This window comes from Oncorhynchus kisutch, linkage group LG2 (assembly GCF_002021735.2).
Source record: "Oncorhynchus kisutch isolate 150728-3 linkage group LG2, Okis_V2, whole genome shotgun sequence".
Classification (NCBI taxonomy): Eukaryota; Metazoa; Chordata; class Actinopteri; order Salmoniformes; family Salmonidae; genus Oncorhynchus; species Oncorhynchus kisutch.
This window is the reverse complement of record NC_034175.2, coordinates 71,262,040-71,284,963: the sequence shown is the minus strand read 5'-3', so window position 1 is coordinate 71,284,963 and position 22,924 is coordinate 71,262,040. Positions and strand designations below refer to the sequence as shown.

The 22,924-nt window shown below is 40.1% G+C and overlaps 1 protein-coding gene across 1 annotated transcript in view; it reads right to left on the bottom strand.

Annotated features, from left to right (window-relative positions):
* The window catches only part of LOC109870854 (neuronal membrane glycoprotein M6-b), a 67,959-nt gene extending 61,764 nt beyond the window's left edge, over window positions 1-6,195 (bottom strand). The window contains exon 1 of the mRNA XM_020461531.2: window positions 5,698-6,195. Within this exon, the coding sequence (XP_020317120.1) occupies window positions 5,698-5,701 (4 nt within the window). The 5' untranslated portion in view covers window positions 5,702-6,195. The remainder of the gene's footprint in view (window positions 1-5,697) is intronic.
* Between the last annotated feature and the right edge of the window lie 16,729 nt (window positions 6,196-22,924).

The following is a 22,924-nucleotide window of genomic DNA, read 5'->3' as shown; positions in this document are numbered from 1 at the left end:
CTCCTCTCATTTCCTCTCCTCTCATTTCCTCTCCTTTCCATCTTCTTTCCTTTCCTTTCCTTTCCTCTCCTCTCCTCTCATTTCCTCTCCTCTCATTTCCTCTCCTCTCCTCTCCTCTCCTCTCCTCTCCTCTCCTCTCCTCTCCTCTCCTCTCCTCTCCTCTCCTCTCCTCTCCTCTCCTCTCCTCTCCTCTCCTCTCCTCTCCTCTCCTCTCCTCTCCTCTCCTCTCCTTTCCTCTCCTCTCCTTTCCTCTCCTCTAATTTCCTCTCCTCTCCTTTCCTCTCCTCTAATTTCCTCTCCTTTCCCTCTCCTTTCCTCTTCTTTTCCCTTGTCCAGCTTAGAATACAGGGTCACGGTGTATATACATTTCTAAATGTAATCTGTTACAGTTACTAGTTACCTGTCCAAAATTGTAATCAGTAACATAATTTTTGGATTACCCAAACTCAGTAATGTAATCTGATTACATTCAGCTACTTTTAGATGAATTTCCCCTTAAGAGGCATTAGAAGAAGACAAATATGTATGTTACCAATTGAACGACATCTATTGCAGGATAAATCAATGTTAAAGTTCACATGGCTGGCCATATATGGATGTTCAATTTTACTATATGGGATGGTTATGTAGGCTTATGTAGGCTTCTTCTAACCCATCGCTGTCTACTACATATAATATGATTAAATTATATCTTTACATTAATATATCTAATTTATAAGTCCAAAAAATGGATGTAGAAACTACAGATTGTCCCTTTAAGTGTATCAAAAGTGTACAAGTTTGAGAATGTGTCCATTAGGTCTATGGATTACATTTTATATCAGCATGTATTAGATTGAGCAATAAAAGCCCCACTTTTATTCGGGGATCCACACTATACAGCTGTTATTCTATAGGCTGGGATCCACACTATACAGCTGTTATTCTATAGGCTGGGATCCACACTATACAGCTGTTATTCTATAGGCTGGGATCCACACTATACAGCTGTTATTCTATAGGCTGGGATCCACACTATACATCTGTTATTCTATAGGCTGGGATCCACACTATGCAGCTGTTATTCTATAGGCTGGGATCCACACTATACAGCTGTTATTCTATAAGCTGGGATCCACACTATACAGCTGTTATTCTATAGGCTGGGATCCACACTATACAGCTGTTATTCTATAGGCTGGGATCCACACTATGCAGCTGTTATTCTATAGGCTGGGATCCACACTATACAGCTGTTATTCTATAGGCTGGGATCCACACTATACAGCTGTTATTCTATAGGCTGGGATCCACACTATGCAGCTGTTATTCTATAGGCTGGGATCCACACTATACAGCTGTTATTCTATAGGCTGGGATCCACACTATACAGCTGTTATTCTATAGGCTGGTATCTCTAGGGGATCCACACTATACAGCTGTTATTCTATAGGCTGGGATCCACACTATACAGCTGTTATTCTATAGGCTGGGATCCACACTATACAGCTGTTATTCTATAGGCTGGGATCCACACTATACAGCTGTTATTCTATAGGCTGGGATCCACACTATACAGCTGTTATTCTATAGGCTGGGATCCACACTATACAGCTGTTATTCTATAGGCTGGGATCCACACTATACAGCTGTTATTCTATAGGCTGGGATCCACACTATACAGCTGTTATTCTATAGGCTGGGATCCACACTATACAGCTGTTATTCTATAGGCTGGGATCCACACTATACAGCTGTTATTCTATAGGCTGGGATCCACACTATACAGCTGTTATACGAGTGCATTTTTCACTGGCTGTCCACTGGTTTCAAAAACAGTCATTGATAGGCAGCTTAATCATCTCAATGTATGTTCCTCAGATATGTTTGGGAAAGACTGTTTCATTAGGCAGAGATGAACACAATGTATGTTTAGTGTATCAGTGCAGTGAAGAATGACATTCTAAAATTACAGTCGATGGAGACATCAGCATTGGGATTGAGGGAGACGAGCAACGTTTCACACAAGTTGTCAAACATCACCAAGTTGTAGACCTTGAGTAATAGAGGCACACAAATCCGATGACAGACAACTGCACTCATTAGATGAGTCATGAAACGAGAGTTTCGAAAGTGGGTTAGCAATCAAGTGAATATTTATCTCTTTCTCAGATTACAGTCATAAACAATGGAGCTCCGTTTAGATCTCGAAGTTTAACGCCAGTTGTGAATCACTCTTTCCAGAGAACTATTGTGTTGAGTGCTGGCTGTAAACAACAGAGAAAAACTGTTTTTTAAACTAAGGAGTTCAAGAGTTTCCATGCAGGATTTTTTTCTTCTCTTTTTGGCTATCAATGTCTCACTCTAAAACTAACAGAGACGAGCTGTTCAGAGTCAAGTAAGTCCATAATTTGTTGTATTTGATTAGCCTTTACTCCTGCAGTCACCGGCGGTAGGTGCAGCAATGGCAGACAAATATTGATGCCACCTTTACTTTAAATAATGAAACAGCAAGTAGTCACTCCTAGGTCCCTGTATTGCAGACAAAAATGACTTTCTCAACTGCTGTATATCATGAATGATCAGTTATCCTCTCTTTCTTAGATCATGATAATCTCCCAAGGGGCCATAGTTTAGAACATGCTAATTTCCCAAGGGGCCATAGTTTAGATCATGCTAATCTCCCAAGGAGCCATAGTTTAGATCATGCTAATCTCCCAAGGGGCCATAGTTTAGAACATGCTAATTTCCCAAGGGGCCATAGTTTAGATCATGCTAATCTCCCAAGGAGCCATAGCTTAGATCATGCTAATCTCCCAAGGGGCCATAGTTTAGATCATGCTAATTTCCCAAGGGGCCAAAGTTTAGATCATGCTAATTTCCCAAGGGGCCATAGTTTAGATCAGGCTAATTTCCCAATGGGACATAGTTTTAGATCATGCTAATCTCCCAAGGGGACATAGTTTAGTGCTGCATGATTTCACAAGCTACTACTCAGGGCTGTTGGCATGGAGGAGGTACATAGCAACGGAGGTCAATGTTAAGTGGGCAGGTGAATGTCACCTGACTTTAGAGCTGAATAGAAGTTTTCAGAACATTGGGAACATCTAACTCCATGCTGAATCAAGTCTCACTTTGGGCTTCACAGGCCCCAGTCAGAGCCAAGATCCAGATCCTCCCACATCCTCAGTATATCCACTGGTATAGTACATATTTAACACCATAGACGCATGAGAGAAACAGTGGGGAATGTTTTAAATGTGACACCACCTCCAGGAGAAAGAGATAAAGGAATCAAATATACTGTAGACAGTTTTCAGTTATCTACAGTCGGATCTCTGAGAAGTATCATCTGTTCTCCATGGCTTCAAGTCATCCTGTTTATTTTGGGGTGTAGTCACCAGTACATGCCTGCATTCCTGATTTAATCTACAGCAGAGTCTTCAGTGTGTTTTCCTACGAAGCATGGAAAACAACAAGTATCCCTGAACAACCGTAAGACATTCTTTACACTGAAAGAAAACAGTTCAACCATCCAAACCACTTGAGAGATCCTTACGCTTGTTTGCTACTTTTCAGTGGTCATGATAGTCATCAACACATTACAGGCTGCAAGCTCACTTCTTATTAGTGGTTCTCGTGGTGACAGAGTTATATGGATGGCACACACCGCACCGAATGTCGGTCTGCCGTTTATTCGGTGCGGTGTGTTTTAGGGTCCTCCCTGCCGGTGGACGTCTGACTGGCGACATTTTCACACAAATCTACATGTATAATCGGTTTGCACTCAGGTTGCAAATTACAGCTGGCACTCTGTTCAGAGGTGCTAAGTACCTTCTGCCGGCAAACGCTACCGGTGTGAACGTTACCGGTGTGCCCGTGCTCAACCAATACCTCATTACAAGAAGACCATCAGCAATCACTACTTCACTCAATGGTAGGTTGAAGTGGTTGAAGTGAATACAAATGGAATTACTCGTTCCCATGCCTCCTAGGGGACTTGTTGTCTTAAAGTCCTACTGAGAGGATTTGAATATGAACAGAGCCCGAGGCAGTGGACAATGCACATGGTCAAGTTGTAATGCAGGCCAATATCCTCTTAGAGAGGGAGAGAGAGAGAGATACAGGATGAGGGGCTGCAATGTGTTATCTTACAGGGAGTCCGTCTACTACGCAACTTTCAATTCAGTGAACTTCCCACTGCATCAACAGCCACTGAAGTCACACACAAAGGAGCGGGGCCAAATGTGGAGCACAATGAGTCCACTGTGGGAGCTTCAGAGGAAATGAATGAATGCTGTTGATACACATTCTCACACTGTCAGTGTTTTCACCTCCCAGTCCCTCCATAGCCTCAGCTGCACCATTGCAAATCAACAGGAGAGCTCCATTCCCTTGGTTTTCTCCAAACCCATCTATCACTGTAAGAAGGAAGGCTCAGCTAACCCAGTAAAATACTATTGGTTACCACTGTGGTAGACTGAAAACAAAGCAAAATATTACGCCAACCTTGGATAGGGTCAACAGTCTATTTCTGCATGAATGAGAGTGATGCTACTCCTGTTAATGAAGGGCCGTGCATTATGATATTATGAACATAAAAGACTATGACTGCAGCTTTCCAGCTTAGACAACATGGGGGCGACTGAGAGTCCTCTATACTGTCTGTCCCATCTGGCACACAGTCTCTTACAGCCACAAAGCTCATAAGTCTGCTGGGAGCCTTTAAGAAGTATGTTGCTGAACCTGTGGCATTGGCGCCTAGCGAGCTCTCTCCTCCCAGGCATGCATCCCCTGGGTGGCTGGCAACACAGATGGACAACACTTGGGACTGAGTCAGAGAGCCCAGTGGGACACAGGAATTACACCCTAGTATAACTACTCCCAGTCCCAGTTCAGCCCTTCACATCGCATGGCACGACACAGCGTGACTTGCCCAGAGACTGAGACAAGGTGAAAATGATGGAGTCTATGGCCTCCAAGTTTGTTTTGATAACCAAATGACACAGAATAATGGATGTTTTTGTCTACAAACTAAAACTCATCCACTGTCTGCCCACATAACTCTGAGAAGCATTAGTAACAGCTGTACTGAGTTGCATACACAGATGTCTTTAGCTGCAAAAAAACACCCTCAAATCATTCCATATGTCAGTCATCAATCTGACACTCTTCTATAGGCTTATTGGAGAATGCATTTGTCTGACCAATCAATAAACAATATCATGTTTCCATCAACACCAATCTACACAGGAACATTCCAAGTTGTCATTATAAACATGGATTTGTGATCAATAAGCCATTTAGTTAGAAGTTGAGAAACAAAAGAGCAGTATGTGGATTAATATATATATTGGAGTTGACAACCCAAGTTACTTTCATATATATATATATACTTGGGTTGTCAACTCCTGTTGGAACTACTCAGCCCATACCGAGCTGCGCTGACTCTATGGAAATCTTTTGAGATTGATCTCCCTCTTATCAAGTTGCACAAGTTGTTCAACTACTCTTTAATGCTGATAGCCTAGCAAACCCGGTCAGATCAAAATGAATTGGGTTGAAACGTATTGTAAACATGACAATTTAAGATGCGCTTTGCGCGGAGAAAGCTCCGTGGGGGGACCAAACAGAACAGGCATGGAACAAGTTGTCGTTTTATTATGCAAGTTTTTAACTCAAACAGAAAAAGGAATTCATATTTAAATAGAAACGTACCCATTTTTGTTTCCCAGTTTCTGAAGATGAGGTGTCTGTTGAAAGTTCAGCTAACGGGCGATGTTGCGTCCGGAGATGCACAGCGAACGCCAGACTAGTCCACTGAGTTGCTGCTGCGCGTGGTCCCGTTTGGAGACAGGCTGACTGACGTCACCACCAGTGGATTGGTGTGTAGGATTGATTAGTTTAGTTTATTAGGATCTCCATTAGCTACTGCACATGCATAAGCTACTTTTCCTGGAGTTCACATAAAACAGTACTAGACAAGAACAATATAAGATATTACAAAACAAATAAATACAATATAAGTTATATATAGGAAAGACACCAAGAGACAACGAAAATACTATTTGCACACTATTCATATATACATATTAATATCCTTGTATACAGTATAGTTCAAATAGTTCTTTAGAAAGATCTGGATTACAATATGTTTTTAGAGCCAGGACAGGACAGCACTATGTTCGGGCCCCTCACCTCGCCCCTCTTCAGAGGACAGAGAAGTTTGTTGGTCATTCAACCCTGGATACTTTATCTTGGTTTATGGCCTTTTATCTGCTGGTCCAGATAAAATGCCAATGCCTAAACTTAGACCAGTGCAGGTTTGCCTTTGCGAAGACAAGATCTGGGTCAATGTATCCACATAATAGAGCCCCACAGTGGAGCTGTCATAATACCCATAAAACCTAGTGGTCAAACAAGGAAATATTTCCAATCGTTTTTCCACCATTCATTTTTCCCATAGGGGATTTTAGAAACACTTAAAATAAGGGCTGTGTTTCATGTAGATTTACTGAGGTGTGATGTTTTGATTACCATGTAAATCTCTCTTGGACAAGGTGACTTTTATAAATATATATATTAGAAGGTAATACATTTGTAATCCCAATTAAAGTTATATAAAGTTATATAAAAAATATATATATATTTGTCTGGTGAGACTGGCTTAGCACTGCAGGGTAAGCCAAGGCTTATTCTCAATGCTGTAGTATCCTGTCTACCCCTGAAGCTCCCAGTAATCCATTGTTTTGGATAAGGTGTTATCATGTCAGCTGGGCTATCCTGTGCAAGAAAGTCAACAAGGACAAAGAACCAATGAGCATTCACCACAGATCATAGGTTAACCCCAGACCTGCAGCATCAGTGAATCCAACCTGCTGTCCAATAACTCAATGTAGAAATCTAAATAACTGGAGAAAATACAATAGCCATAAAGAGAAGAGACAAAACATTAGAGGGCAATGGCTGTAGTCTCAATGGCTGTAGGATTGGAATCAATTTCTCCCACAGAAGTATCGCCGAAGATCCGAGTTGAAATAGTCTTGGTCATTTTCGATTGAGCTGACATATGCACAGTGAATGAAGTTTCTGCGAACGCGGGAACATTGCCTTTCAATTTCAATCAAGCTACAACGTGTATCTTGCGCCTTCTGCAATACGGATTGAATTCCCAACTACATTCTATTACCTACCTTGTTTATTAATCTAATTCATCTTTTTAAAAGCGAATGGTCAGTGGTCCAGAACATAATTACAAATACTTTGTACACTGCAAATTGACCGCAATAAACCCAAACAGATATAGAATTTGACAAAAACATAATAATATCAAACCTAGATTACATTGAGAAACGATCACATCGTCTCTCTATTTAGTAAATGCAAGGAAATACAGATTTCCTAAAATAGGTACAGATTTCCTAAAATAAAATCACCTGGAGCTAATTTCCTGGTGTTTTTACAGTTTCTGATGTTCGATAACAAAAAATAAATAACTGGTCAGAAAACTTATTGAAATCACCAGCCAATTCGGCCTGTGGACCACCAGTTGGGGAACCATATCGTCCCCCTCAGACTCACCATCATTCCAGTCTCTCTGCTTCTCATTAAAGAGTGGAGAAACACACAATGCCAATCAGCATCGATCCAGTGCATTGGTATCCGGTATCCAAGGAGGCCACAGTGTTCTGCAGGCCCAGTCTTTTCACTGTCGGCCAAATGGCCAATTCTCAAAGGGCCACTTCATGGTCAAGCAGGGCTTCCACCCAACATGGCAAGGACAACACATAGAGAAGGGAAGCTTTCGGTACCACTACCAGCTATGTCTCACTGAGAGATTTTTATTTTACCTTTATTTTACTAGGCAAGTCAGTTAAGAACACATTCTTATTTTCAATGACAGCCTAGGAACAGTGGGTTAACTGCCTGTTCAGGGGCAGAACGACAGATTTGTACCTTGTCAGCTCGGGGATTCGAACTTGCAACCTTTCGGTTACTAGTCCAACGCTCTAACCACTAGGCTACCCTGCCGCCCCAAGATAGAAGGAACATCTACTGTTCTTCACTATGGTCATGGAAATTCTTACATAGGGACACTCAAAGTCAATCTTAAATTAATAATCATTTATTTGTCAGCGTGCTGGAGAGGTTCCAACCATCTCAATGCACCGTAGTACACATTTCTCCGACAGAAAACTCTCCCGGGGCTGTCCCAACAGTTGCCTTATATATATATTATATACCGCGATACAGAGGCATGTTGTATTTGCATGTTTTACCATAATTAATTAACAATTACCGGTTTGTTCTATTCATGTGACCAATACTGTTTCATAACATGTGATAGACCAACACCCCACGAGGCTTCTCCTCTCTAAACTGAGACTTTGAAACTGAGAAATCTTTATTTTGTTCTCAAAACACGGTCATTCGTTCAAAAAAAAATGGTCTGTGCGTAATGCTAAATTGCAGCTACTGATAGGTGTGATTTGTACAGTCAGCCACTTGCGTGGACAAGGAAATTGGATATTAGAACTGAACATGAATAGAACACAGAAATTAGTTATAAGAATAGCACAACATTTCCCTCACTCGATATATTGTGAAAAAGGGATTGATATGATATTTTGGAGTAGTTGCTGTTTTAAGAGTAAAGGCTTGACATCAGGCACATTTTTCCATTAACATCAAATCAAATAAAATGTATTTATATAGCCCTTCGTACATCAGCTGATATCTCAAAGTGCTGTACAGAAACCCAGCCTAAAACCCCAAACAGCAAGCAATGCAGGTGTAGAAGCACAGGATTGCAATGCGTAAAGAGTTCACTCATGAATCATGAGCAAAGCTTCTAGAACACAGTAGTATGTGAGTGACCCTCTCTTGTGGTTCAGTAGTATGTGAGTGACAGTCTGTTGTGGTTCAGTAGTATGTGAGTGACAGTCTGTTGTGTACAGTAGTATGGGAGTCACCCTCGCATGGATAATGGCGCTGGAGGGTGGGGCAGCCATTTTACGGGCTACTAACCAACTGTGCTATTTTGTTTGTTATTTCACATTGTTTGTAACTCATTTTGTACATAATGTTGCTGCTACTGTCTCTTCTGATTAAAGAAGCAATAAAATTGGCCTTCTTTAGACTAGTTGAGTATCTGGTGCATTGGCATTTGTGGGTTCTCAACCCGCTTCATGAGATAGTCACCTGAAATGCATTTCAATTAACTGGTGTGCTTTCTTAAAAGCTAATTTGTGGAATTTCAAATCAAATCAAATCTTCTTTCCTTCTTAATGCATTTGAGCCAATCAGTTGTGTTGTGACAAGGTAGGGGGTATACAGAAGATAGCGGTATTTGGTAAAAGACCAAGTCCATATTATGGAAGAATAGCTCAAATAAGCAAAGAAAAACGACAATTCATCATTACTTTAAGACATAAAGGTCAGTCAATATGGAACATTTCAAGAAATTTGAAAGTTTCCTCAAGTGCAGTCGCAAAAACCATCAAGCGCTATGATGAAACTGGCTCTCATGAGGACTGCTACAGGAATGGAAGACCCAGAGTTACCTCTTCTGCAGAGGATAAGATCATTAGAGTTACCAGCCTCAAATTGCAGCCAAGGCCTCCCGGGTGGCGCAGTGGTTAAGGGCGCTGTACTGCAGCGCCAGCTGTGCCACCAGAGACCCTGGGTTCCCGCACAGGCTCTGTCGTAACCGGCCGTGACCGGGAGGTCCGTGGGGCGACGCACAATTGGCCTAGCGTCGTCCGGGTTAGGGAGGGCTTGGCCGGTAGGGATATCCTTGTCTCATCACGCACCAGCAACACCTGTGGTGGGCCGGGCGCAGTGCACGCTAACCAAGGTTGCCAGGAGCACGGTGATTCCTCCGACACATTGGTGCGGCTGGCTTCCGGGTTGGATGCGCACTGTGTTAAGAAGCAATGCGGCTTGGTTGGGTTGTGTATCGGAGGACGCATGACTTTCAACCTTCGTCTCTCCCGAGCCCGTACGGGAGTTGTAGCGATGAGACAAGATAGTAGCTACTAAACAATTGGATACCATGAAATTGGGGAGAAAAAGGGGTAAATAAATAAATAATAATAAATTGCAGCCAAAATAAATGCTCTACAGAGTTCAAGTAACGACACATCAACTGTTCAGAGGAGACTGCGTGAATCAGGCCTTCATCGTCGAGTTTCTGCAAAGAAACCATTACTAAAGGACACCAATAAGAAGAAGAGACTTGCTTTGGCAAGGAAACACGAACAATGGACATTAGACCGGTGGAAATGTGTCCTGTGGTCTGGAGTCCAAATTGGAGATTTTTGGTTACAACCTCCATGTCTTTGTGAGACGCAGTGTGGGTGAATGTTATCCGCATTTGTATTTCCCATCGTAAAGCATGGAGGAGGAGGTGTTATGGTGTGGTTGTGCTTTGCTGGTGACACTGTCTGTGATTTTTTCAGAATTCAAGGCACACTTAACAAGCATAGCTACCACAGTATTCTGCAGCGATACGCCATCCCATCTGGTTTTGGCTTCGTGGGACTATCATTTGTTTTTCAACAGGACAATGACCCAACACTCCTCCAGGCTGTGTAAGGGCTATTTTACAAAGAAGGAGAGTGATGGAGTGCTGCATTAGATGACCTGGCCTCCACAATCCCCTGACTTTAACCAAATTGCGATGGTTTGGGATGAGTCGGGGGGTGAAGGAAAAGCAGCCAACAAGTGCTCAACATATGTGGGAACTCCTTCAAGACTGTTGGAAAAGCATTCCAGGTGAAGCTGGTTGAGAGAATGCCAAGAGTGTGCAAAGCTGTCATCAAGACAAAGAGTGGCTATTTGAAGAATATCAAATATATTATGACTTGTTTAACACTCCTTTGGTTACTACATGATTCCATATGTGTTATTTCATAGTTTTGAGGTCTTCACTAGTATTCTACAATGTAGAAAATAGTAAAAATAATGAAAAACCATTGAATGTGTAGGTGTTCTAAAACTTTTGACCGGTAATGTATATTACCACCACACAACAATAATACAATGTACATGTGTGTAGAGTGTGTGTGCTAGCGTGTGTCTGTACCTGTGTGTGTGTCTCTTCACAGTCCATAAGGTGTATTTTATCTGTTATTTAAATCTGATTCTACTGCTTGCATCAGTTACCTGATGTGGAATAGAGTTCCATGTAGTCATGGCTCTGTGTAGTATTGTGCGCCTCCCATAGTCTGTTCTGGACGTGAAGTTATCCCTTGCCATACTATCTAAATATACTCATACTCATAATATACCCATACTCATCTAAAACTAACTGCAGCTCTTTGTTAAGTATTGCAGTCATTAGTCATTAGTAAAGATTATAAAAAGTAAGGGGCCTTGACAGCTGCTCTGGGGAATTCCTGATTCTACCTGGATTATGTTGGCGATGCTTCCATTAAGGAACACCCTCTGTGTTCTGTTAGACAGGTAACTCTTTATCCACAATATAGCAGGGGGTGTAAAGCCATAAGATATACGTTTTTATAGCAGCAGACTATGATCGATAATTTCAAAAGTCGCAAAACAGCCCCACAATATTTTTATCATTCATTTCTCTCAGCCAAGCATCAGTCATTTGTGTAAGTGCTGTGCTTGTAGAATGTTCATCCCTATAAGCATCCTGAAAGTCTGTTGGCAATTTGTTTACTGTAAAATAGCATTGTTTCTGGTCAAACGCAAGTTTGGTAACAGGCTGATTGGTTGGCTGTTTGAGCCACTAAAGGGGGCTGTACTATTCTTGGGTAGCGGAATGAATTCAGCTTCCCTTCAGGCTTGAGGGCACACATTTTCTAGTAGGCTTAGATTGAAGATGTGGCAAATAGGAGTGGCAATATCGTCCACTATTATCCTCAGTAATTTCAATCCACCTTCGAGGTAATATGTCCTTTTCTACAAATGTCCATTTAGGCTTATATAAGAGGTTTACCACTGAGAAGACGTAGCCGAGTGCCCTATTTCACAGGGGCAGACACATTTAATTGTGCTGAATTCCTCCGTTTGCTCAACAGCAGTAGCTTAGATCTTCACTTCCTGTGGAATTGTTGGTAAAAACCCATTTGTTGACTGGGGTTTTATTGGGGAATCTATGTGACTTGTAAGACTACAATCAGCAGCTTGTTGAGAGTGAGGAGAGAGAGAGAGAGAGGGGCGCTAAGGGAGCCAGTTTTACATGGCAGGATAGTTGAGTAGCTCTCCAATGTCACTATGGAGATAGAAGAGTCTATTTCAATCAGCCTCTCAGAGACATTTTCTCTGGAGTTACACAGCAATAGCTATCATGTAAGTCATGTTACACTGTTATTACATGTTAAAAATGTGCATAGGCTCATATTTTCATATAGGTCAAATCTACTGATATCAACAATCTGTATTTAGATCATAAGACAGTTAATTAAAAATAATAGTGTAAAATCATGTGCTCCAAATTTCTCAGAATATAATAATTAATTTCCTCCAATGGAACTATTATTGTTGGCCAGGGTTTCCCCTTAACCTGGAGGAGCAAATAATGTAGTAGGCAAAACATTCAAAGAAGATTATACTGCCAAACATTATTTTCACAACTGTACAGATCTCAAGAATCTAGTGCTTTTTTTTACACCTTGCACTAACATGTGAGATCTGTGATCTGCTCAATACCCAGCTAGCACATTTGGTTCCTTAGAAGTTGTGGGAACGTTTTGGTTTTCCATTGGTTCTGGGAACAAAGCCACATGTTTTCTGACCGGTTAAAGGGAATGTTAAGAAAACCACGAGGAAACATGAAGAATATGTTATGCTGAAGTCCTGAAATTCTCACAGAAGAACGTTGTTTCTTCACGTACTCGGGAACAATTTGAGAACATTACTTTAAATAGAACCATGGGGAAAATGTAGGAAATGTTCAGTACTTTCAGAAGTACTGAAATTCTATAAGAAACATATGGTTCTCAGAACGTTGTGGGATGGTTGTATGCAAAATAACCACAGGACAACCACGCTCTCACCAAACTGTAAGAAACATATGGTTCTCAGAACGTTGTGGGATGGTTGTATGCAAAATAACCACAGGACAACCACGCTCTCACCAAACTGTAAGAAACATATGGTTCTCAGAACGTTGTGGGATGGTTGTATGCAAAATAACCACAGGACAACCACGCTCTCACCAAGCTATAAGAAACATATGGTTCTCAGAATATCATGTGCTAGGTGTGCACAGTGTATTAATCCATCTACTGTGTCCGCATTGTGACCAGATTAGCTGGCACCTCTCTGTATGCAAATTATTTGACAGATATTCTTTCGAAACAATATGGATTTATTTATTTTAAGAACATTTCTGATGCCATAAGTCAAAGGTGCTATCTGGCAATGATTTTAGAGGTCGGTTTAATGATGATTTAAAATGTTTGACGATCCAGATCTGTCTACACTTGATTGATATACAGACACAACGCAAGCCTGACTACCTACCAGGAAGATCTGATCACAATGTGTTTGTCGTTCACCAAGTTTGTGGTCCATTCAAATCATCGATCCAAAAGTCGGTTTGTGGGTAGGTATTATAACAAACATGATATCCATTTATATTCAAAAGTAGACCAAATTAAAAATGTAATTTGTTGAGACGTCTAGTGACGTTGTTTCTGAAAAGCCATATAATATCTACCCATACTCCCCTCCAACAAGGAACTATAACACCGTATCACTGTTACCAATGTCAATGAACCATTTTCAACATTTTTTATTTCTTCAGCACTGTATCCTCCCGTATTACAGTATTCCTCTAAAACAAACAGATCAAAGTATAAAGGAGGAGAGGGTGTGTGAGAGGGGTGAGGTAATCATTTGGAATTGTAAATAAAAGCCTCTTGGAACACAGCACCAATCACCGTCATGTTTACTGAGTCACAGGGAAAATGGCAGGAAAAGAGTACTGGCCGGGCACAAGCCTAAGAGGCACAGGAACTAGTGCATACCATGTTGTAGGACAAGAGTCAAACTTCTGTCCTTATTAAACAAGACTTGGTCTTGGATTCAGACTTGACATAACTCTGATAGTTTGGACAAATGTGAAGAAGTGATTGAAGAATAAGACAAATGTGAACTTGCTTATACAGTGCCTTGCGAAAGTATTCGGCCCCCTTGAACTTTGCGACCTTTTGCCACATTTCAGGCTTCAAACATAAAGTTATAAAACTGTATTTTTTTGTGAAGAATCAACAACAAGTGGGACACAATCATGAAGTGGAAGACATTTATTGGATATTTCAAACTTTTTTAACAAATCAAAAACGGAAAAATTGGACATGCAAAATTATTTGCACTGTAGATATGAATACATGCAAAACTCTTTGTCAAGAATGAGTATTTAGTTTAAAAACTTCTATGAGATCGGTGTCCCTATACCAGGCAAGTTGTTGCTCAATATGCGATAATGTGACTAGAAAACGTTGTATACAATAGCCAACCTTCCGGGACATAGACATGTCTTATATAGGTAGAAAAATTTTATTATTGTTTGAGGATAGTGCACAACAACAAAACACTTATATCACTGCAACTGGTTTGACACATTCACCTCTGAAGGTAAATTGTGTACTTACATTCAGTAATCTTGTTCTGATTTTCCATCCTGAGGGTCCCAGAGATAAAATGTAGAGTAGTTTTGTTTGACAAAATACATTTTTCTATACAAATGTAGGAACTGGTGTTTACAGTTTGACCCCACCGCTGTCTCTGGCTCCACACCCACCCCGCCCGGCTATCTAGATGTGTTAAGGTTAGTGTTTAAGCTAATGATTCATCATGTATGATGTTACTGTGTGTGTGTAAATTTTCTTTTTTTAATAACATAGCATTTTTGTATGTTCTCTGTAGTTATGTACTTGAAAATGTATACATTGACCAAATCGGCACATTTGGGCAAACTCCTGGCAGACTTGATGCAAAATATTGTGTATTGAGGTAATTCTTCCCTGTATCAGGCTGAAACTTTACACACCCACTGCTGCCATCTTGTGGACAAAATCTAAATTACACATAGGATCCTATCTTAATGTATGGCCTTTCTCTTGCATTTCAAAGATGATGGAACAAAAAATAAATAAATATGCACGTTTTTTTGTTTGTATTATCTTTTACCAGATCTAATGTGTTATAAATATATTTTATTTTATTCTCCAACATTAATTTCACATTTCCACAAACTTCAAATTGTTTCCTTTCAAATGGTATCAATAATATGCATTTCCTCGCTTCATGTCCTGAGCTACAGACAGTTAGATTTGGGTATGTCATTTTAGGTGAACATTTAAAAAAAGAGTCCGATCTACAGTCCCAAAGAGATAACAGATGGCCTCCCTTTCCATTATCATTGACTGAGTATGTGTTCTATTCGATGACTCAAATACAATCTCAGAGAGATCTATTGTTATTTTATTGTTTTATTGTTGTGGTAATAAAATAAAATAAACTTTGGCTTGTTTAGTAAACATTTCTTAAAACTGAATCGTTGGTTGAGGGCATGTAAGTAAGCATTTTTTTTTTTTTTTCTTTTTTTTTTAACCTTTATTTAACCAGGCAAGTCAGTTAAGAACACATTCTTATTTTCAATGAGGGCCTGGGAACAGTGGGTTAACTGCCTGTTCAGGGGCAGTTCTACACCTGTTGGTGTAGAACTGGTCAATTCTACACCTGTTGTATTTGCTTAATTCTGTCCAATCTTTCTGTGAATTATTTGGCTGTGCCAACAGATGCTGAGGTTATAACATGAACCACATGACAGATCATAGATTCCTACAGAAATGTCACTTTGAGAATGTGCTTTTGAGCTCATTTTTAAAGTCATGGAACACTGCCATCTGTTTTATCATTACAGAACTTGTGGAAAAGGAGGTTTCACTGCCATCTGTTTTATCATTACAGAACTTATGGAAAAGGAGGTTTCACTGCCATCTGTTTTATCATTACAGAACTTGTGGAAAAGGAGGTTTCACTGCCATCTGAAACCAGATAAAGAGGAACCTTATTGTTTACCACGTACCACAAGATGCCTTCAAAATAACATGCCATGTGTTTATCCCTTTAAAGAATGCCTAAAACTAAACATTGCACTACGATGAAGCATAAAAACAAATGAAAACATCTGTTGTCTGAATTGAAGTGTCTACTTTAGGCTATATGGAATGTGACTAGCTGTTTAATCCTTCTAACATGAGACAAAAGTTCCTAACAAATACAATTTAAATGCATTTATACTTTGTTGAACATCAAGCTTCAGAGTAATAAGCCTGCTTCACAAGAAATGATAGAGTGAGATGCATATGATTATGGTCAGCTTTGGATCTCATTGGATATTCATGAGGACCAATCAGTAGTCCTATACTGTGATGTTGGAGAGACAAATACAGGAGAATCAGACCAACAGTAGATGTATAGCATATAGAACACCAGAATCAGACCAATAGTAGATGTATAGCATATAGAACACCAGAATCAGACCAACAGTAGATGTTTAGCATATAGAACACCAGGAGAATCAGACCAACAGTAGAGGTATAGCATATAGAACACCAGGAGAATCAGACCAACAGTAGAGGTATAGCATATAGAACACCAGGAGAATCAGACCAACAGTAGAGGTATAGCATATAGAACACCACACCGCATTCGTTCACTGGGGTAATGCAATCACACTTCCAGTTTGGAACTCAGGAGAGGCGGGCAAGGCCCAGAGCCCCTGAGATCTCTGGGCCTTATATTCTTTCAAATGACTAGAGGGCTTCATCTCAATCACAAGACATTACAAGACATGCACTTTGGGGAAAAAATCACTATGCAGAGTCCTACAGTTAAAAAATCGGTCAGGGATGTGAGGATAAAAATAATTTGACATGAATATCAGAATAATGTCTGTCAGGGCACAGAGGGACACCACATTCTGAGGAACGCTATGAAGCGGACGGCCATTATATGAACATCAAAGCAGACAGTTGTGATGGGGCGGCCATGTTGACCTACTCAGGAAGGTCAGGGGAAGTGGCCATGTGTGTGTGTGTTCATGCGTGCATGTGTGTGTGTTGAACTGAGCTCATGTAATTTATCACCCATATGGCCCCAGGGAGAGGGCACTCAGAAAACAGATACACTTTGGGGGCTAGGGAAGGGAGGATGAAGTTATATCTACAACTATCTCTCTGAGGCCCCGTGGAACAGAGAATAAACTAAGAAAGCTTTGTAATAAACCAAAGGGCTGAAAATGAGCAATATACTGCAAGGAGTGTAAAACTACGAGCTGTGATATGCTGGAAATCAGTGTTGCTGTGACTGCTGGGGTAACTTTTAGATGTCTCTTTTCTTTACAGTTGTTGGATTGGTATCTGTACAATTAGACACATTTAAAGAGAAAGACTTTGAATAAGTCTAAAGGAGAAGATATGTGTGGTAAGCAATGTGACAGAGGCACAAGTCCTGTCACATCTGCTGCCTCTGGTTTGTGGCAGGGTTTTGGGGGTAAAGAGCCTCGGAGCGGTCAGATCTTAGGGAATCAAGATATCCCTCTAGTGGTGTGGGGGCTGTGCTTTGGCAAAGTGGGTGGGATTATATCCTTCCTGTTTGGCCCGGTCCAGGGGTATCATCGGATGGGGCCACAGTGTCTCCTGACCCCTCCTGTCTCAGCCTCCAGGATTTATGCTGCAGTAGTTTCTGTGTCGGGGGGCTAGGGTCAGTTTGTTATATCTGGAGTACTTCTCCAGTCTTATCCGGTGTCCTGTGTGAATTTAAGTATGCTCTCTCTAATTCTCTCTTTCTTTCTCTCTCTCGTAGGACCTGAGCCCTAGGACCATGCCTCAGGACTACCTGGCATGATGACTCCTTGCTGTGTTCAGTCCACCTGACCGTGCTGCTGCTCCAGTTTCAACTGTTCTGCCTGCGGCTATGGAATCCTGACCTGTTCGCCGGACGTGCTACCTGTCCCAGGCCTATTATTTGACCATGCTGGTCATTTATGAACATTTGAGCATCTTGGCCATGTTCTGTTATAATCTCCACCAGGCACAGCCAGAAGAGGACTGGCCACCCCACATAGCCTGGTTCCTCTCTAGGTTTCTTCCTAGGTTTTGGCCTTTCTAGGGAGTTTTTCCTAGCCAACGTGATTCAACACCTGCATTGTTTGCTGTTTGGGGTTTTAGACTGGATTTCTGTACAGCACTTTGAGATATCAGCTGATGTACGAAAGGCTATATAAATACATTTGATTTGATTTGAATCAGACAGCCTTTTTCGGAGAAGAGTAAAACAAAAAGCATCTAAGCAGACCCTTGTGCCTTTAAAGATAATTGGGTCACTGAAACTCTCCCAATCTCACTAGCTGACACTGGAGGAGACGCAGAACCAAGGAGGCATTTATCTGGTACAGTAGAGTCTTTAGAGAGGGCGACTGTCCTCAGTCAAAAATCAAAAGTAGAAGGACAACTCTGAAGTAGGAGGTACTGATACACAACCTAAACATTTGTTCGAGCAAAATATGCCCGGCCAAATGAGTATGGATCAGAAGCAGAAAGACCATCAGGGTAGCCTGCTCAGGCAGCACCAAAGATCGACCTAGTCTTAAATCAAACACATGCTGAATACATTACTTACATTACTTTACATTACCTTTCATATGGCCGAGATGGCCACGGGCAGACGCAACCTGACAATGTACCCAGCTAGCACATTTGGTTCTCATCCAAGCATATCTTGCACCAGTCCCATAAAGTTGTGGGGAGGTTGTATGCTAAGTACCCATAGGACAACCAGGCTCTCATCAAGCTATAAGAAACATATGGTTTTAAGGTATGTGATAGCTGCATAGTGTACTCTAACTGAATGGTATGTGATTGAGCTTCACACGGGCAGGCAGCTACACTATTAATCTGTTACGAACTGCAGAAATAAATGGTGCTATGTTAACATACTGGTGTTCGGAAAATTGTAGTAGAAAACCAGTGTAAATCACTGCTGATCTAACTAGCATTTTCATGCATTATAGCCTGGTGATCCCCGCTGCGACTGACCTGGAGTCTGTTTAGACAGACAGACAGACAGACAGACAGACAGACAGACAGACAGACAGACAGAACTGTCCTTTCCTACACACATAATCAGAACTAATCAATCCCTTCCTTTCTCCAGAGATAAAACGTTCCACACCAACATACCACACGCTGACTAGAGTCTGACACATTAGTCATCATGGCCCACCTCAAGCGTTCTAAACGGATGAAATGGAAAGTATGACACAAAAACAAATGTTAAATACTGCAAACGCCAGCAGTTCTTCAAGATTAAACCCCCCGAGATTAAGTTTCACCCGAAACAAATGTCCAGGAATGTAGCATCCAGATTATTTCTCTCATTCAATATCTGAGAAATCTTAAAATGGAGATGCATTTCAACTGAGGATTTGGCCCAATATCCTTTATGAGTGGTGAGGGTATTCTCAAAAGCAATGAGGGTATTCTCTATAGCAAGTAGGGTATTCTCTATAGCAATGAGGGTATTCTCTATAGCAATGAGTGTATTCTCTATAGCAATGAGGGTATTCTCTATAGTAATGAGGGTATTCTCTATAGTAATGAGGGTATTCTCTATAGCAATGAGGGTATTCTCTATAGTAATGAGGGTATTCTCTATAGTAATGAGGGTATTCTCTATAGTAATGAGGGTATTCTCTATAGTAATGAGGGTATTCTCTATAGTAATGAGGGTATTCTCTATAGCAATGAGGGTATTCTCTATAGCAAGTAGGGTATTCTCTATAGCAATGAGGGTATTCTCTATAGTAATGAGGGTATTCTCTATAGTAATGAGGGTATTCTCTATAGTAATGAGGGTATTCTCTATAGTAATGAGGGTATTCTCTATAGTAATGAGGGTATTCTCTATAGCAATGAGGGTATTCTCTATAGTAATGAGGGTATTCTCTATAGTAATGAGGGTATTCTCTATAGCAAACAGGGTATTATTCTGCTCTATACATTTGGCAGCTTCCTTATTAATAGAGTGGAATAACATAGCTAAGTGGGAATATGTTAGTTATTTCAGTGCAACCAATTTCCGCAAATGTTTAGCTATTTTTGGCAATGTTTTTCTGTAAACAGTTCAGAGAAGTGTTCATCATTATAATATTCTAACTGGGCAAAAAGTGACAAGCCCTTCAGAGGGCAACATGCATTTCTGGTCCACAAGTCTATACTGCCATCTGGGGGTTCATTCCATACAGCAAATTATACATTTGAAATGTTTTTGTCAGCTTTGTCATTCCATTGTAATGATGCTGAACCTCTCTGCGGTGACCCATGAACATCTACAAGCAATGTACAGAAGAGAGTTTGAAAACACATGTCAGTTTTAGGACAAGGACATTCATCTTCCAGTATCAAATGTATTGAATACATCTAGCATAATTATTTCTTATCTGAATTACAAACCCATTACTTTAACCTTTCCTATTATTCATTTACTATAACAGCAAATTACAGAAACAATATTGAAAAAATATATATCCTGACACTACAAAACAAAGCAATAGAAAATATGTATACCATTTTCAATAATGATCTCAATCATTTGTACGTTTCAGGATGACATCACATAATCTGAATCTATATGACAGAAGAAAGAGCATTGTTTTCTGGGATTTGATCAAATTGGTTGTCAATAGTAACTATTGTGAACAACACCATAAGACTGGAGCTCAGACTCGTTCTGAGACAATAACATTTAGGGAGCATTTTGGGGGATGACAAAACTTTGTAAGTGTAATGAGTGTAAGGACAGCAGTCTTTCCATTAGAAGGCCCTTACATCAAGTACAAACATTGCTTTGTGAAACTAGAAGCTCTGACACTTGATGAAATCCTCTCTATTGAGTTGAAATGCATTCATATCAATGTCAACAACTATCGTGAAACTTACATTTACTCTAGAGTACAAAGTAATCTGAAACACATCCAAAACAATAGGATTATGTGACTAAATGCCAAACTTTTGACTACTTTAATACACATAAGGGAATTTGTCCCAATACTTTTGGTCCCCTAAAATGGTGGGACTGTGAACAAAAAGAGCTGTGAATTCTAAACAGTTCACCCGATATGGATGAACAAACCTGACAAATTAAAGCTGACAGTCTGCACTTCAAACCCAAAGTTCTTGAGTACAGAGCCATAAGAACAAGAAATGTGTCACTGTCCCAACATGTTTGGAGCTCACTGTACATGCCTAAATAGTATCATTGAGGATGTATGACTTATAAAATATGGTTTCATTTAATTTGCTCTGCTAAACCTACCCTTTGGAATGCCTTCTAAAGCAACAGTAAATATGTTCAGTTATTAAGTGATATCTCAAAAATCTTTCTCACGACAGCACATTGGTAGTAATCAGTGGCAAATATCAAAGCTAAGCAGGGCTGGGCTTCATTAAAACTCTGGATGGGAGACTAAATGATTAGCAGTAGATAGATCCACTCTCCAGATAGTAGATATGACATTGAGGATCTGACATTGTTACAAAGGCACAAATTCAACATATTTTATACAAGGTTTGTCTATGTGGAAATGTGGTTACTGTGACGACGTAATTATACCCTCAAAACAACATGTGACCTTTTTTTTAAATCCAATGCATTTTCCATGTAGATTCCAAGTCACAATACACTGACACATTTTGTTGAAACAACATTGATTCAACCAATTTGTGCCCAGTGGGAAGCACTATAGCCGTGTTCCAGACTACCTACATTGCAGACTTCTGCCTGCATATTTGAAAGATTACAAGTTGTGGCAGGTTTTAATGAGCAATCCTCAACTGCACAGCTCAGGTTATCTGTAGCAGATTGTAAAAAAAGACCTGCAGAAGAAAAGAGGGCAGGATAACATACTACCAAGGATAACATACTACAAATGATAACATATCACCAAGGATAACATACTACAAATGATAACATATCACCAAGGATAACATATCACCAAGGATAACATACTACAAATGATAACATATCACCAAGGATAACATATCACCAAGGATAACATACTACCAAGGATAACATATCACCAAGGATAACATACTACCAAGGATAACATAGTACCAAGGATAACATACTACAAATGATAACATATCACCAAGGATAACATACTACCAAGGATAACATAGTACCAAGGATAACATATCACCAAGGATAACATACTACAAATGATAACATATCACCAAGGATAACATAGTACCAAGGATAACATATCACCAAGGATAACATACTACAAATGATAACATATCACCAAGGATAACATACTACCAAGGATAACATTGTAAAAATGATAACATATCACCAAGGATAACATATCACCAAGGATAACATACTACAAATGATAACATAGTACCAAGGATAACATATCACCAAGGATAACATATCACGAAGGATAACATACTACAAATGATAACATATCACCAAGGATAACATATCACCAAGGATAACATATCACCAAGGATAACATATCACCAAGGATAACATACTACAAATGATAACATATCACCAAGGATAACATACTACAAATGATAACATATCACCAAGGATAACATACTACCAAGGATAACATACTACCAAGGATAACATAGTACCAAGGATAACATATCACCAAGGATAACATACTACCAAGGATAACATAGTACCAAGGATAACATACTACAAATGATAACATATCACTAAGGATAACATACTACCAAGGATAACATATCACCAAGGATAACATATCACCAAGGATAACATATCACCAAGGATAACATATCACCAAGGATAACATACTACAAATGATAACATATCATCAAGGATAACATACTACCAAGGATAACATATCACCAAGGATAACATACTACCAAGGATA